Raw genomic sequence first — 16172 nt, 5'->3', positions numbered from 1 at the left:
GCATGCCTTCTATCGGAAACAGCCTCTCTGCCTGTCCAGGATAGGGGTAAGGCTGCGTACATCATACCCTCCGCAGATCCCACTTGTGGGAGCAAACTGGGTTGTAGTTTCACAAAATGTAGCTGGTTATGAACCCGAATAAAATAGGAAGGTTATAGTCAGAAATCAGACGATTCTGCTGACAATGCAATGAATTTAAACAGAGTAGAGTTGATATAATAGGATTATATTAACCCACTCTAGTTGTTCGGAGCATAGTTGATTGGTAATACGTTTGGTTGGTAAAAGCATGGACCTTTCCATACTGAAAACTTGGCAAACTAGGGGTGTGTTTGGTATAACGGAAAATGTTTTCCAAGAAAATGTTTTCTTGGAAAACAAGTAGTAATCTTATTCATTTTCCGGTGTTTGGTACGCAAATTAAGGAAAATGACTTCTCAAGAGTATTCATAAATAATTTAGATATAATAAACATGAATCCATAAACTTTCAAACCAACAACCTTCCGGACCCACAAATTTCATAAACTTTCCAATCGCTAAACTTTCAAAATCGCAGAATTTCGAACCTGTAAACTTTATAATTTCTAAACCCGTAAACTTCCAAACACATAAACCTCCGAACTCATAATTTTGGAACTTGTAAAATTTTGAACCTTTAAACCGATAAATAAAAAAATTAAAACTAAAAAATATATTTAAAAAATATTTTTTCCGGGGAGGGGGGGCAGTAAAACAAAAAAAACAGAAATTTAAATTACAAAAAAAAATTGTGCGGGTTTTTTTTTGCGGGGGGAGGGAATGGAGGGGTAATAGGGTGGGTGGTAACGGAAAAACTGGAATTTGAAAAAAAAAATTTGGAGAGGGGGTGGGGTGGGTTGGTGAAGGTGGGAAAGGTTGAGAAGGGGCTTTGGAAAATGTTTTCCCTTCTCTTGATAAGGAAAACATTTTCCTCCAATTGGAGGAAAATGAATTGATAAGGAAAATATTTTTCAAAACATTTAAGCCAACCAAACATGGGAAAATTAGAAAACATTTTCCGAAAAATGTTTTCCTTCATGCCAAACACACCCTAGATAAAGTTAATTTTGATTTTACTTAACATATTATATGTGTGAACTTAGGTTGGCTTAGACAACTATTGGGAGTTGCACTGCTGTATAAGACGAGACCAACGTACGAGAAATTTCTCTCACAAGCAACGGCCAGACCTTGCATTTTGGAACTAAAACTTTAATGTTACATATGTTCCCGTATGGAAATTCAAGTGTCACTCTACAGCCAAAGACTTCATGAATGTGTGTGTACATGTAACTTAAGTAGAAATGAAACAAACAAAAGATGACAACACTTTTGTTTGCCTTTTGTATTCATGACATCTATAGCAAGGTTCGCCCACGAGAGCAATTGCAGAACCATTGAGAACAGTTGCCATCATTCTATCGAATTATAAAATATAATAACTCAAGCAGCCCAATCTTCATCGCTAGCTTCGTCTGCATCCTGAACATATTAAGAATCAAAGAATGTTCCAAAATGTGAGGGTCTAGGACTTCACAGCAGTGTACAAACTTAACGACACAACACAGCAGCAGCTAAATTACCATATAAAAAATAATCAATGAAAAAGAAGAAAAAGAAAGGGAAGTGTGTCAGAACTCAAACCTTTGATGAACTAGAGAATTCTTCAATGTCATCTTCACCCTACAGAGCGTCAAAGCACAGGGAACAGCAATTATATTTTATATTACCTGAATTTAGAAATGAGAGAGTTGCACAACCAGTACAGATATTTTTCTTTCTTTTGGACAAATCAAATGAACCAAGATACATTGATCTCTAGTCAGCCGAGCATGAGAAAAGTTCGCTTTCCAATCCATGAAGCTGTAGTCCATTTTATTTTATACAACATGAATGGATAGGAAAATAAATGCACTCATCAGAACAGGTTTTTTAATTTTGTTTTTAATTTACACACAAAAGAGTTTTCGTGAGTATCTGGATCAAACATATATAGCAACAGTCCAAGAAAACATGACAGATAAATTTAGAAAGCTACATTCAAAGCTGCAGATCAAGGAATCGGCATAACTTCCACGTGAAACTGTTTTTCATGGGAGAAATGTTAATTACAACAATGCATTATCTTCAAGAACCACCATAATCTTGCAATGTGTATTATGAGCACAGAAAAAAGAGAGATCCTCGCCTCTCCCAAACTTTCCTTAGCAGATGAAGGTGATAAAAAAGTTTGGCAAAGCTAGCACTGTCTACTTTAACTCAGATTAAGGAGAGCTACTTCCCAAAATTGGAACATCCAAGCATCATTCAGGGGTGAGAAGATATCCAATTGTCGAACTAACAACGATTCAGAAAATTAATTACTATGTATTTGACCTGGATTCATAGTCCATGAACCAATCCAATTATTATAAAATATATCTTCAACAGTCTTATAAGAGCCTGCCAGACTTCCTTTCTTTATCTTTGCTAGGTAGTCAAAACTACCACTTACGAGCAGACAAAGAAGATGCAAGAAACAGAGTCACCCAGAGTAGGACTGAGCGCACCGAATGGATAAATTGCTAGTCTGAATTTTACCTGAGAAGTACCAACATGATCAGACACGGTCGAACCACATCCTGTGCTGGATGTCCCTTTGTTTGTTGATTTTGTTGTTTTTCTTTGGGAAACTCTAGCTGGACTGACAACCTTCAAAGTTTGTGGAGAAATACGAACATAATTATTTGTGCATCAATAGAATAAGCATGAGCATGACCCAACAAAAATATGAAGAGACGTTGACGAAAGAATCACTTTTACCCCAAAACAAAATTCAGAGTTAGCCATGAGAATCCATCTGTGATAGTATGAAATATTATGTGGTATCCCCACCTATAGTCCCTCAGTTATCTCTTTGAGAATACAACTCAATGGTTAAGGCCATATTCTGCAATAAAATTTAGGCAAAATGCGAGAAAAACTAAAAAGGAGTTTGCGGTGTTTTTTTTTTGGGGTGGGTGGGGTGGGTGGGTCGGTGGGTTGTTGTTGTAGGAGGAAAGTTCTTAGAAATTTTTCCCCAGGGAACTATTTCAGAGAATGCCATTATGATAACGTCCACATTATCATCTGAAAATGAAAACATCAAAGCTATTGCTCCTATTTGTGAAACTGGTCTCCAAATTTCCTATCTTTCCTATTCTTTCCTCCCATGATTCTTGCATGATCTCTCTTCGCCATCTCTACCCTCTTTTACAAGGAATGTTGTTAATCCAGGACAGCAACTCTTTTTGCTCCCAATAACCATATTCTGCCGTGCCTATTGATATTCGATCACCTTCATAACCATGTCACTACAATCATTGTACTGTATATACACAATCACATGGTTTAGCATCAGGTGTCGCTAAATACAATTCTGAATGCAGGTTTCAGGATACAAGCTTTAGATCGATTTAAGGGATGAAGAGCTGTGGTGACCCGTGAAGGGAGATGGTAAGAAACAAGCATGGGTCCCTCCCTCTCTCTTCAACAAGTATGCATCGACATTGGTAAACAGACAAAATATTCAACAATTTCAAAAACAAACTTGTAGCCCCATACCAGAGCTACGAGTATGTACCTTGTCCACTTTCTTAAACAATGTGGAAATAGTAGCCTGAACAAGAGAATTTTGCTTAGTACGGGAGGATTCCTTAGACTTGGAAGCAGATTCAGCAGCAGCTCTAACTCTTTCAGCAACTTGACCTCGTGCTACAGTATCATCAAAAGGAATGTCACAGACTGCACCACAGATTTTTCAATCCATGAAACTATGTAAAGGAACTAGGAGATAGCAGGTAAAGGGAGATGAACAACAGAACAAGCCCAGAGAACAGCGAGATTTTGAGCGACTCTGACTCTAGTGGCTTCTATGAAGAAGTTTGAGAATAAGAAATTATTCGTGGAGATGATTCCAAACGTACAATTTTTTGTTGAATGATCCATACCACTTTTTTCTTCGTCTTCAGAAGTTTCAGCTCCATTGTCAGTCAAATCATCCCCCGAAGAAGCTTCTGCAAAACTGAGTTACTGAACATAAAACTCCTGATAATGGTTAAGCAGAGGAAGACATCAAACTCGACTGGATCTTAGTTAATAAAGAATAAAACATCCCTCAAGAAATTAATGCAAAAAAAAATACAAACTAAAATTTCAAAGAAAAAAAATTATAAGCATACAAAGTTGAAACAAAATAGAAGTGGTCATTCAGTCACTTCTTTGAATAGTCCTTGAATGAGTACCAAATTAAGGCTCCTTAACCAATATCCTTAGGAGTTCTAACAGATTCCTATTTCCCTGATAATGAAGGCACATTTTCTGGATGAGCTTAATTTAAATGCCTTTCTCTCTTATGCTTTACTTTATGTAGGTACAGTAATCCTGGGAAGTCCATGAAGTTGTCTTTCAGCTCCTTGATAAAAGCTATGTTATATACTAGTACAGTTGCATGCAATATGATACAGTCAGTGTGCAAGGGATCAATAATGAGGAAAACTACATATTATACAAGTCAAAGCATATACTTGATTTTTTTCCCTGCTGCCCTTGCTGAACGACGAGTTGGAGTTAACTCAACAAGTTCTTTTGAATCATTTTGACTTTCTGATATATTCTCCTCCTGTTCGTGTTCAGGAGACAGTTGTTCCACATGCTTGACCTCACATTCGCCACTGCTTCGTTTTTTAACGCTTGTAGCACCTGCACCGCCTTTGAAATCACACTCCAATTTCTCTTGCTGTAAACAAATAAGAAATCTAGAGTAGTGTCAGCAATCCTTTGAAAACAATTTGTAACTTTAATATACTCTACTAATTAAGGCTTTAAGCCTTTAACTGGTTGAATTAAGGGAATAACTCAACAAAAAACTAACCACATTCAGCTCCTTTGGAAACTCAAGCCGTGCTTCTTCTGGATTCTCGTCTTTCCTCCCTATCCACCATGCATCTGAAAACACAATCTGCAAAAGAAATAAGCCATAAATCAAGAAAAAGGAAACAGGAGAACTAAATGTAACTAAGTGCAGAATAAATCCTTTCTCTTTTTCATCAGAACCTTATAATAACTTGAACCGTAACAGAAGTAAACCAAACCCCAAATTTGGTTGAACAGAGTCAACAAACAAAAAGTAGATCTAAATTTTTTCTTAAACTCGAGAGAGAAAACTTTTGCAATGGTCATTGGCATTTGATATTCAACATGTTTTTAATATCTAAAAATAACATAGTTTAAGAGAAATCTACAAGGTCATCAGAAACAGACTTAACAATATGCCTTCTTGATGGATAAGACAACTCTATTTACAAGAATATTTGATTAAACTTTTGGATTGTAAAATGAAATCAATTGTGCAATTTATTAACATATGAAGGAAGGTTTCATCCTTACGGAAAAACACGAAAGGAACATTTCATAGAACGGATGAGAAGTACAAAACAGAGAAGCGTAAGGTATTAATTAATAGCAGTCAGTTTGGAAGTTTCGTCAAAGCTATTCAACTTACAGCATTTTTAAAAGATCAATAACTTGAGAAGGAAACTTGAAAGAACAATATCCATGCTAATCAAATGAAAATCCAGAAGCACAGACAGCTTTAGCCTAATAAGTTCTATGAGTCAAAATATGGAGCAAGCTAGCTTTACAACGCACTCCCATTCTACAACCCCAGCAGTAAGCTCCTTAGCCGACAAAGAAGAACCACTGGACAGTGTAAAATCATAAATTCATATATCAAAAATATGACAATATTAAAACCATATCAGAAATATGGTTTGTGTCAAACTTAACTAAAGATTCATTCTTGGTTCTATTTTTCATTGTCATGAAACATATCTGTTAGGTAAAAGATAAATATTTCCTCTCGATTCATCCCCATTCCTGAGAGGAAGGCTCCTGGATACTTCCTTTTCAACCATCGGAAGAGGTATTTTGTATCTGTAGACAATATAATTCCACAGCCTACAACAGATTAATGTGAACAGAAATTTTACCACCTTGGTCCATCTAAAAACGACGCCTTCATGATGATTATTTCCATTGTGATCGAAAAAAATTAACTACTTAGGAAGATAAGTATTTGCAAGACAAAGCCCCTGCCATTCAAATAGATATAAGCTAAACGGATTAGGAATCAGAAGAATAGAGCGTGTGCGGAATTACCAACCATATTGTCAAAGTAATCTTCGCACACTACATTCTTCCCACCTCTTGAGAACTGCAAAGTCAAATACCTATTCTCTGGATATACAATTGTCCCAAACAACTTCATTTGGCCCTGCAGATCCAACGGAGTACAAAAATGAGTTTAACTAAAATGTTAGATGAAAATTTAAATGCTAAGAATTATATGGTAGCAATTACTTTCAGCTTAGTAAATATATCAGGAAAAGAAAATTCGAAAAAATTACATATATTTAATGGTAATCATTCACACTAAACCTAAAAATAAAAGGAAAAATTAACTCTACTTGCTCCCAAGTAATCATTACTATTTCTTAGCACTCAATCCCAAACAAGTAGACAATCTACTTGAGAAGAATGAATGTAAAATGTCCTTTTGCTTCCTTATTTGCTAATACAGAAATAATCAAGAGCAAGTAGCAATAATTGATTAAGTAGTAAAAAATAGCTATACCTGAGGAAAGTCGAGGTAAAGAATAGGGTTTTTGGTACCAAGGTCTTTGAGCTCGCCAATTTTACCTCCGGAAACAGGAGCAAGTAAACCGGGAAAAGAGAAGAGGAAACGGTTCTTTCGTTGAGACTTGCGCAAGATGTCTTTGCCGTGGTGTTTAATTACTGTTTTTGATGGGCTCAAAGCACTAGTCCTGACCCTTGAAGGATTTTCTGAGAGCATTTGCTTTGAAATTGCCAGTTTCTTCAACCTCTTTTTCTCCACCATATCTGGGTTGGCTTCTACATTTGCTGCTGCTGCTGCTGCCTTCTTCCCGCCTCTAGCCATACTCTTTGCTGGAAAACAGTACTGGCCTAGGTCCGTGGTAGTATGCAGCAAATACAGAAGTTGCTTTAGCTTATAAAACGCATTCTAATGAATTCGACTTGTAAATCGTAACTGCTGAATACGACATGCAAAGTGCATTGACTAAATCCGGCTATAAGGGCATTTGTAATCACATTATGCGACTTGCGAATTCACGTTTCCAGTCCTTACCAATACGATTTACAAAGTGCATTTCGGAAATGAAATTTTAGCTAGCGTCATCTATCCTACTAAGAAACATGTAAATGCCTTTTACATATAAACTAGTATTAGTACCGTGCGGATGCGCCGACTCTAATCATGTCAATATTTAAGTTATTTGGATTGTATGTAAATAATCTTAAAATTTACACTTTTTCAGTAAATATAGATAATCATTGGATATTAACTATATGGAAAAAAAAATTAACAATTTCTTCTATTTTTCTTTTTTGATATCATTCTTGCCGGTGTCATTGAATCCTAAAAATAGTCGGGAAGCAAAATAATAACTCATATTTATGGCAAAACAATCAAATGTTGAGACAATGAATGACTCTTTGGATAAGACTTAACTCTTTTACTACTACTTGAACTCTTATTCGGTGTGTTGATATCTCTTAAAAAATATTTCTTTCTTAAATTTTCAGTTTCTAAAACATTATTTTTCAATTATTTTTATAATAATGTAATTGAAAATATTGTTCTTAATTCAAAACTCATTTTAGTTGGCTAACAAAAAATATAAAAAATTCTTTAGCTAGTGAATTATTTTTACTCCATTTTGATATTTGACATTAACCATGTTAAATATCTGAGTTATTTGAATTATATGTAAATAACCTTAACATTTAAACCTTCTAAATAATTATAGATAATCGTCAGATATTAATTAAGAAACACTAGATGAAAAAAGACTAACATCTTCTCAATTCTCGTAGTGATAATTTTATTTTTGCACTATTCTCATAGGTGTCATTAGAACCTAAAAATAGCCACAAAGTGAAATAATAACTCATATTTATGGCAAAGCACAAAGGTTGACACGATATAAATGATTCTTTGATTACGACGTGACTCTTATACTACGACTTGAACTCTTATTTGGTATGATTTTATCTTTCAAAAAATATTTCTATTTTGAAATTTCAATTTCTAAAACTTTATATATATTATAATAATGATTATCTTTATAATGATGCAAGTGAAGATATTATCCTTAATTTAAAATTCACTTTAATCGGCTATCTAAAAATTTAAATGATTCTTTGGCCAGATTTATTTCAGTATGACTCCATTTTAAGCTTATCGATATCTCTAGCCCCAAAATTTAAATTTTTAATACCTTATATATATTAAAAAAAATATTCTTTGAATCATTAAATGTTAAATTAGTTGATTATTATTATAAAACATTGCATATATTGTCTTAAAATTGTCAAGTAGTTTATTTTCCAATATCGTACTTGGTTTAACCTCAATACAAACTACTCAAATTACATTCCAATTCAAATTTGAATATCATATTAATTTGTTAGTAATTGTGATTTTTAAAAAGGACACATAATGTAAATTAAAAAAAAATATTCAAAGATATCTTTATCTTATAATCTATGTATTTGAGTTGAAAAAAAATATATTTAAAATCGATGAGATTAACTTTCAAATTTTTTATATTCAACAAAGATGAAACATAAGAAGAAATTTGTTGTCATCTTTTATTTCTCGTTTTTAGATCTTTCTATCATTACTTTCAATATTTATTTTCTTTTATCTTATTTTTTATGTCATTATTTCTGTTGTTACAAAAAATTATTTTATTTCACTATAAAATAATGAGTTTTAATAAAAATTATCTACATATAAACTTTAATTATATTTTTAGTCTTTGGTTGAAATTATTTCATATTTTTCTTTTGGCTTTATGTAATCAGCCTAAATAGGTGCGCACCCGACCACTTAAATTAAAAAATTGAATGATGTGTAATTTATATATTAATCCATATATAATACGTGTATAATTATGTGTTGTTGGTATATCATCTAATTATATTAGTTATAAAAAGTAAACAATAAATATGGCCGGATATTATGTAAATATTCCATAAGATTTCAGTTTTTTGAGTTTATCCATGATATAACTTCTATTATAATAATTTTAAAACTCTCTACTAATGTTCAAAAATATCTTATCTTTTTATTATCTTTGAGTTAAAAAAGTAAAGAGATTTTTCGAAATAATTTGTTTACATTTAAAAAAAAAAGATATTTCACGTCATACCAATTTTTTCTTTATATATACTCGTTGTTACACTTAAAAGTCACTATAGAAACTATCAATTAGAAACTAATTTATCTCTTGTTGAGTTTGAAAAAAAAAATTCACATACATATTCAAAACTAATATCCTTCAACGAAAAAAATATTATACCCTTGCAATATTGGCTTGACTACAGCTAAATGAAGGGGTTTCAGCTTATACCCTTCAATTCCTTGAATGTGCTAAATTGAAATTAATGATAGCAATTGTATAGCCAAAATTTTATTATTTGTTTGATCTCCATTTATGCAAATTGACTCTTCAAACATATATTCTTCAAGAAGAAAAAAGAAACAACTTTTTTTTAATTGACTGATTTTGTGATGTTTCTTTCTCCAGCATGTATGTTTACTTTATTATATATGTAAGTAAACTTTATTTGGTTTTGTAAACTCTTTTTTGTTAATAAACATAGACGTGTACCCTATATATTACATTTATTTTAAAAGAATTTTGTTTATTCAAATCTAGCTACAGTGTTTCAAAGAACTATACTTATAGGATTTTAATGTGAAAGAGTTTTATAACTATATGGAGTGGATTTTTTTTTTGCTAGAGGCGAAGTAGTATTTAAATAATTATAAAAAATAAAAAAAGTTCATAGTGATCATTAACCAAATTAAGTATGATAACATGATAAAAAAGATATATTTTATTTTTAATTTAAATTCAAATTTTAGAAATTTATCTATAAATTCAAAAATTATCTTTTAATTCAAATTCCGTATATATATATATATATATATATATATATATATATATATATATATATATATATATATATATATATAACTAAAACAGTCAAATATAGAATAAAGTTACCATATACTATTGACATTTATTAGCTTGTCACTTGGCTTAACTATAATGTCAAATATATATGGTAACTTTCTTGCTTTAATATATATATAGATATAGATTTTCCACATTTTTAAAAAACTCATAAAAATTGCATATTAATGAAATTTTCCAGTAAAAATTGCACATTTTAGCAAGAAAAAATGGGGAATAAGTGAATACAAAACAAATTACTTCCTCCATCCCAACAGAAATACTATCCCAGTAAATTGGTGATTCTTTTTTTTAGCCTATTTCAAAAAGCACGATCTTTTTAAAATAAATAATATTAATTTAAAAGTTTATAAATATTTAAAATGTAACGACATATTATATATCGCACTATTTAGAAAATGACATTGTAAGCATATAAATTTTATTGGATTTAAATTCATAAAATAATTTGGACCATATTAAATTCAAGACATTAGTCCAAACAAATATTATGGCTAGTAAATTGGGCTAATTATTAAAAGCCAATATATGTGTTGGGCTAGTCCATTTAATGGACTATAAATTAAATGATAAGCCCACTTCAGTAGCGTAGGGTCCAAATGGCTATTTGCCCGTCTTAAAGCCCAGACTCGTGCCACGTGTCAAATGATGTGGCAATCGAAGTCAAAAGAATGAGCCAACAAAATCATGTCATGTGTCAAGTAATGTGGCAATCCAAGCTAAATAAATGAGCCAATTAAATCATGCCAAGTGTCGGGATAGTATTGGTCAGTTCAAACGGACCAATCAAATCGAAGAGTCATACCACTCCCTACAACTATAAATAGAGGTCTTCATAAAGCTAGAAGACACCAAAAGTGATAACAAGAAGCAAGCAGAGAGCTCGTGGATCAAACACCGCAGATTTCTCTACAAGCTACAAGTTCAAGCACTCAAGCATTCAAGCTACAAGTTCAAGCATTCAAGCTACAAGTTCAAACATTTAAGCTGCAAGTTCAAGTTCAAGTTCAAGATCAAGAACGAAGCCAAATCAAATACAAATGCGTTCAAGATCAAATTACTTGTTCGTGATCAAACCCAAATTCAAGTTCTAGGAGGAGATTCAAGATCAAGTTTTACAAGCCCTTGAATCAAATCAAAGTCAAGCTCATTAAGATACTTTACACTCTCGAAGAATCAGAGTAATACCATAGAGATTGTAACACTTTCATTTATTCAAATCAAATACTACATTTGTTACGCAATTTTCCAGTCTTGATTATTTATTTTTCTCGACGCAAAAATTTGTTGTTACAAATTTTTGGCACGCCCAGTGGGACCATCTCTATCTCTCATCTCTTCAAATTACCAAATTTCAAGAACACAGAAATGACTCCTAAGAAGATCAACTTCAAACTCACTACTGCTAAGGCTACGGATTCCAAGTTTTCATCTGATGTGGAAAACATGCTGGATGCTACTGTGGAAAGCGTAGGACCTGTCACTAGGAATAAAGCAAAATTGTTGGGACAAAAAGCATTTCAAATGTCGTCTGCATCGGTTCCTATCTTTGATTTTCAATCCTCAAAGGGGGCAAGATCCTTTCCAACTGAATTGGAAGAAGGAGCAAACATTGCTGAAATTGTTGAAAAGACATTGACTCTACTTAGCCCTTCTAGATCTAAGAACTCATCACATAGGGTGATGATGATGTCTTGATAATTGGATCTACTCCAAGCACTCCACGTGAGTTGTTCCACTCAAAGTATGGTGTAATAGAAAATCCGTGCTTTGCTCCACCATCCACGATGGTTATCCAAGCAATGGTGACTAATACCTCAACTGTTGAAGAACAACTTGCAAATTTAACAAAGGCAATTAAAGGGTTAACGAAGTATATGCAAAATCAAGATAATCAAATTGTCAAGCTGACAGATAGAGTTGAAAGCATAATGGAGGGAGATTCAAGTCATGCACCTGGAAAGCTCCCAGTGATGCAAGATAAGGGGGACTCATCTGCAAGGCGGACAACGGCTTCTAAACAATTTTAGATTTCATCTGACGGGGTTATTCCCATTGACCAATTGAAAGACTTCATTATGGGAACCATCAAAGATAAGTACGATGTTTTTGCCAAGTCTTCTCTCGCATATGCACGTACACTATGAGAATTGATAGTTTGAAAATGCCTGCAGGTTATCAACCCCCAAAGTTTCAACAACTTGATGGTAAAGAAAATCCAAAGCAACACATTGCACACTTTGTTGAAACTTGTAATAATGCTAGAACCTATGGAGATTATCTTGTCAAGCAGTTTGTCCGTTCCTTAAAAGGAAATGCTTTTGATTGGTACACTGATCTCGAGGCTGGTTTCATCGATAGCTGGGAGCAACTTGAACATGAATTTCTTAACCGCTTCTATAGCACAAGTCGAACCGTAAGCATGGTTGAACTCACAAATACGCGTCAATAGAAGGATGAACCAATTGTCGATTTCATCAATCAATGGAGGAATGCGAGCCTCAATTGTAAAGACAAACTTAGTAAAGCTTCTGGAATAGAAATATGTATCCAAGGAATGCATTGGGGACTTCGCTACATCCTGCAGGGTATCAAGCCTAAGTCTTTTGAATAATTGGCTACACATGCTCATGATATGGAGCTAAGTATGTCTTCAAATGGAAATCAAGGGCCACCTGTTTATGAACCTCGTAAAGTGAAGGATAAACAAGAAATAAAGAAAGGAGAAAAGTTTTTGCCGAAGTCTGAGAGCAAGGAATCAATGAATGTTAATGCCTCGCCATTAAAGGTCACTACAAAAGTGAGTAAGAAGCAAAGTGTGAAGACAACATCTTTACAAGATAAAGTTGGCCGAAAGTTAACTCTGAAGGAAATGCAAGCGAAAGAATATCCATTCTTGGACTCCGATGTCCCAAAATTTTTTGAAGAACTCCTTGAGTTGAAACTCATTGAGTTACCTGAAATGAAGCGGCCAAACGAAGCTGGAAAGACTAATGATCCAATATTACAAGTACCATCGGTTGATTGGTCACCCTATTGAAAAGTGCTTTGTCTTTAATGAGAAAGTCATGGACTTGGCCGTTGAAGGAAAAATCTTGCTTGAGGATGAGAAAGACATTTCGAATCAAGTCTCTTTCATTTTTGGTTCACTTGATCCCATTGTCCTTTGCAATTTTGTCGAAGTACATAAATGTGATTGTCACACCTCCTTTTCCCTGCACTCCCGGAAGGGAGGGTATAAAGGAGTTTTTTCCAATTTAAGTGACGATCGAAACGAGATTATTTATTTTTTAAAAAATTCAGAGTCGCTACTTAGGATAATTTTATGGTGTCCCAAGTCACCGGTTCAAATCCCGAGTCGAGGAAGAGATTGACTCTGTATTACAGTGCGCGAACTAGAAATTCGGGTAAGGAATTCTGTTAACCCGGGAAAAGGTGTTAGGCATTCCCGAGTTCCGTGGTTCTAGCACGGTCACTTAACTGTTATTATTGGCATAATTATCTGATTTTAAAATATTTTGAACCTATGTGCATTTTAACTTTAAACCGCTTTTAATTATTTAAGGAAAAATCAAGGTTATTTAAAACACATCGCAAGTCACGCTACATGAAATGCACCCGCGGTTGACGACACGTTCTATCTAACCTTGTTGGAAATTAGACTCAGGTCACATGAAATGTACCCCGGATTTTAGATTAGGTATCACGACCATGTCATGGGAACCCTTCCCAAGAGGAAATTATAGGAAGTATCCATGTCTGTCACACCTCCTTTTTCCGCCCCCGCGAGGGGTGAAGGAGTTTTTTCCAATTAAAGGACAATCGAAACGGGATTTGTTTGTTTATTTCAGAGTCGCCACTTGGGAGATTTAGGGTGTCCCAAGTCACCAATTTTAATCCCGAATCGAGGAAAAGAATGACTCCATATTACAGTCTGCGTACCAGAAATCCGGATAAGGAATTCTGTTAACCCGGGAGAAGGTGTTAGGCATTCCCGAATTCCGTGGTTCTAGCACGGTCGCTCAACTGTCATATTCGGCTTGTTTATCTGATTTTATACAATTATGTGCTCATGTGCAAGTTTTAACTCTTTTACCGCTTTTATCATTATATTTTTTTTTAAAAGAATGTGAACATCGTTTAAAATATGTCTTTGGATTGCGTCACATAAAATGCACCCGCGATCCGGAACATATTTTTATTCAATGTTTTGGGATTTGGATTTGGGTCGTATAAATGCGCACCCGTGTTTAAGATTGTATTATTATTAAAACCGTGCCTAAAGCGATTAGCGTATTATTATTTATGGGTAAGGTCGTGGAATTCACTAAACAGTCCATCCTGAATTCTAAATACTCAATTAAACATTTATTGAGGGCCCCGCAATTGGTGCATTTTATTGGGCGAGGCTCATCTCATTTTTTTTTTTTAAAAGACAGTCCTAAAATGCCTACATTTTTCTATTGAAATTTGTTTCTACAAAATAAAAGAGAAAATATCTTAATTTATTTACATGTTTGAGTTGTTATAGATGAATTTTGAATATGATTCATAAAATCTGAAAATGATGCAAACAGGACAGTCCGTTGCCACTGCAGGCCCAGGCCCAACGTGTATGACATAAAACTAGACCTGGGCCGTCTTATTCACATGTTATTACCTAGTTACATTATACTAGGCATGCTCTCAGTTTGTCAAATTAAAGAAAAAAAACTTAGCAATCTAATTTTAATCCTAGACCATTTACATGCTGAAATTAACCAATATTATTTAACTAAACAATATTTCTACCAAGTTCCTACTAGATGGCTTATTCATTTTACTTGACGGAGTTACTACACCATTTATTTATTTTTAGGCAATATATAGATAGTTCAATCGTTAAGCTATCGTCGGATGTTCCACTATATGTATTAAATAGCTACACGATTCTGATTTTTTGCAAACTAAATAAATATACATACAAATAAAATTCAGAATATAATTAAAGTAAATTTGGAATTTCAACTCTTCATTTTTCGTATTCATGCTTCATATTTCAGATTACAATAACCAGCGTGTCAGTTGTGTACCTGATATTGGAAGCAAAAGAAAATGAAGATGAGAATCAGTAGCAGTAATAACAATACAGCACAGCAACAACAGTCCAGGAGCAGTAACAACCCAGGAACAGAGTTTGCAAACCGGTGGAGTATTAATCCCAAAACAAAAGCTTACACAACAACAATTAATGCTAATTTCAAACAATAAAAGAAAGCAGAAGATTTTTTTTAGTTTTTTTTTTATTTGAGAGTTTGAATATTTTCGGAATTTTTCTCTCTCTTAAATATTCAACTTTTTTTTTTCTGTTTGTGTTTTAATTCTCTCTCTCAATTCTTCAGATTCGTTTCTTTTTTTTTCTGTATTCTCCTATTCTCTCTTTAAAATCTGATTCAAGACTTCTTATTTATAACACCTTCCCCAAACCCTTTAATTAACTAATAAATCAATATTTTTTCCTACCAAACCCATTATTCTTCCCACTCATCCCCATTACATTAAATAAATATATCAACCCAACCCATTACATTTTGTCCCTCATGCCTACCATAAACAATTGTCATATTCCCCTCCACTATATTTTGTCTTGTCCCCCATTAAATTAAACAATTATATCAAAACTCACCCCATTACATTTTGTTCCCCATGCTTAATTACTTTAATATTATCTTGATTTTAATGGAAAGAACATTTAAAATAAATAATTATTCAGAAATTAAATTCCAAAAATGCCCCTCTGCTCTTACTGAAATTACCAAACTACCCCTGAACGTACTGCAAATTACCAAACTACCCCCATCCGCTATAAACACTTCACTTAATCAAACTCAACCAAAATATAGCCAATATGACCAATTTCTACACAAATTCAAACAACAAATCACATGAACATGATTTCTTCAACAATTCAACAACAAATCATATGAACACAATTTGAACAACAAAGAACAACTAAAATTTGATTGAACAATATTTTTAGCAACAAACAAACCTATTTTCAGATTCA

General features: G+C 33.4%; 1 protein-coding gene across 7 annotated transcripts; it reads right to left on the bottom strand.

Annotated features, from left to right (window-relative positions):
• Nucleotides 1–1185: 1185 nt before the first annotated feature.
• On the bottom strand, nt 1186–7266 carry LOC107821159 (DNA-binding protein RHL1). 7 transcript variants are annotated; one of them, XR_012710889.1, is made up of 9 exons: nt 6673–7127; nt 6202–6312; nt 4912–4998; nt 4565–4776; nt 3965–4062; nt 3622–3752; nt 2601–2711; nt 1665–1750; nt 1186–1502 (listed from the first exon to the last, which is right to left on the bottom strand). XR_012710889.1 is itself a non-coding variant. In XM_016647572.2 (9 exons), the coding sequence occupies exons 1-9, from the start codon at nt 6994–6996 to the stop codon at nt 1464–1466; spliced, it is 1152 nt and encodes a 383-aa protein (XP_016503058.1). In that variant the 5' UTR covers nt 6997–7266; the 3' UTR covers nt 1186–1463. The 7 variants fall into 7 exon arrangements, 5 of the variants coding, with proteins under 5 accessions (XP_016503058.1, XP_016503055.1, XP_016503056.1 ...); XR_012710890.1 differs by having other exon boundaries at nt 3989–4062; XM_016647572.2 differs by having other exon boundaries at nt 1665–1703; nt 6673–7266.
• Nucleotides 7267–16172: the final 8906 nt, after the last annotated feature.

Source organism: Nicotiana tabacum, chromosome 6 (genome assembly GCF_000715075.1).
Source record: "Nicotiana tabacum cultivar K326 chromosome 6, ASM71507v2, whole genome shotgun sequence".
Taxonomy (NCBI): Eukaryota; Viridiplantae; Streptophyta; class Magnoliopsida; order Solanales; family Solanaceae; genus Nicotiana; species Nicotiana tabacum.
The sequence above is the reverse complement of the archived record's forward strand: the minus strand, read 5'-3'. Positions and strand labels throughout refer to the sequence as shown.

Coding starts and splice junctions, on each gene's coding strand:
- LOC107821159 (XM_016647569.2), bottom strand. CDS start 6,996: ATGGCTAGAGGCGGGAAGAAGGCAGCAGCAGCAGCAGCAAATGTAGAA. Junction 6,313..6,672: donor TTTACCTCGACTTTCCTCAG/GTATAGCTATTT, acceptor TTGGATCTGCAG/GGCCAAATGAAGTTGTTTGG. Junction 2,712..3,621: donor TGTTTAAGAAAGTGGACAAG/GTACATACTCGT, acceptor CAAACTTTGAAG/GTTGTCAGTCCAGCTAGAGT.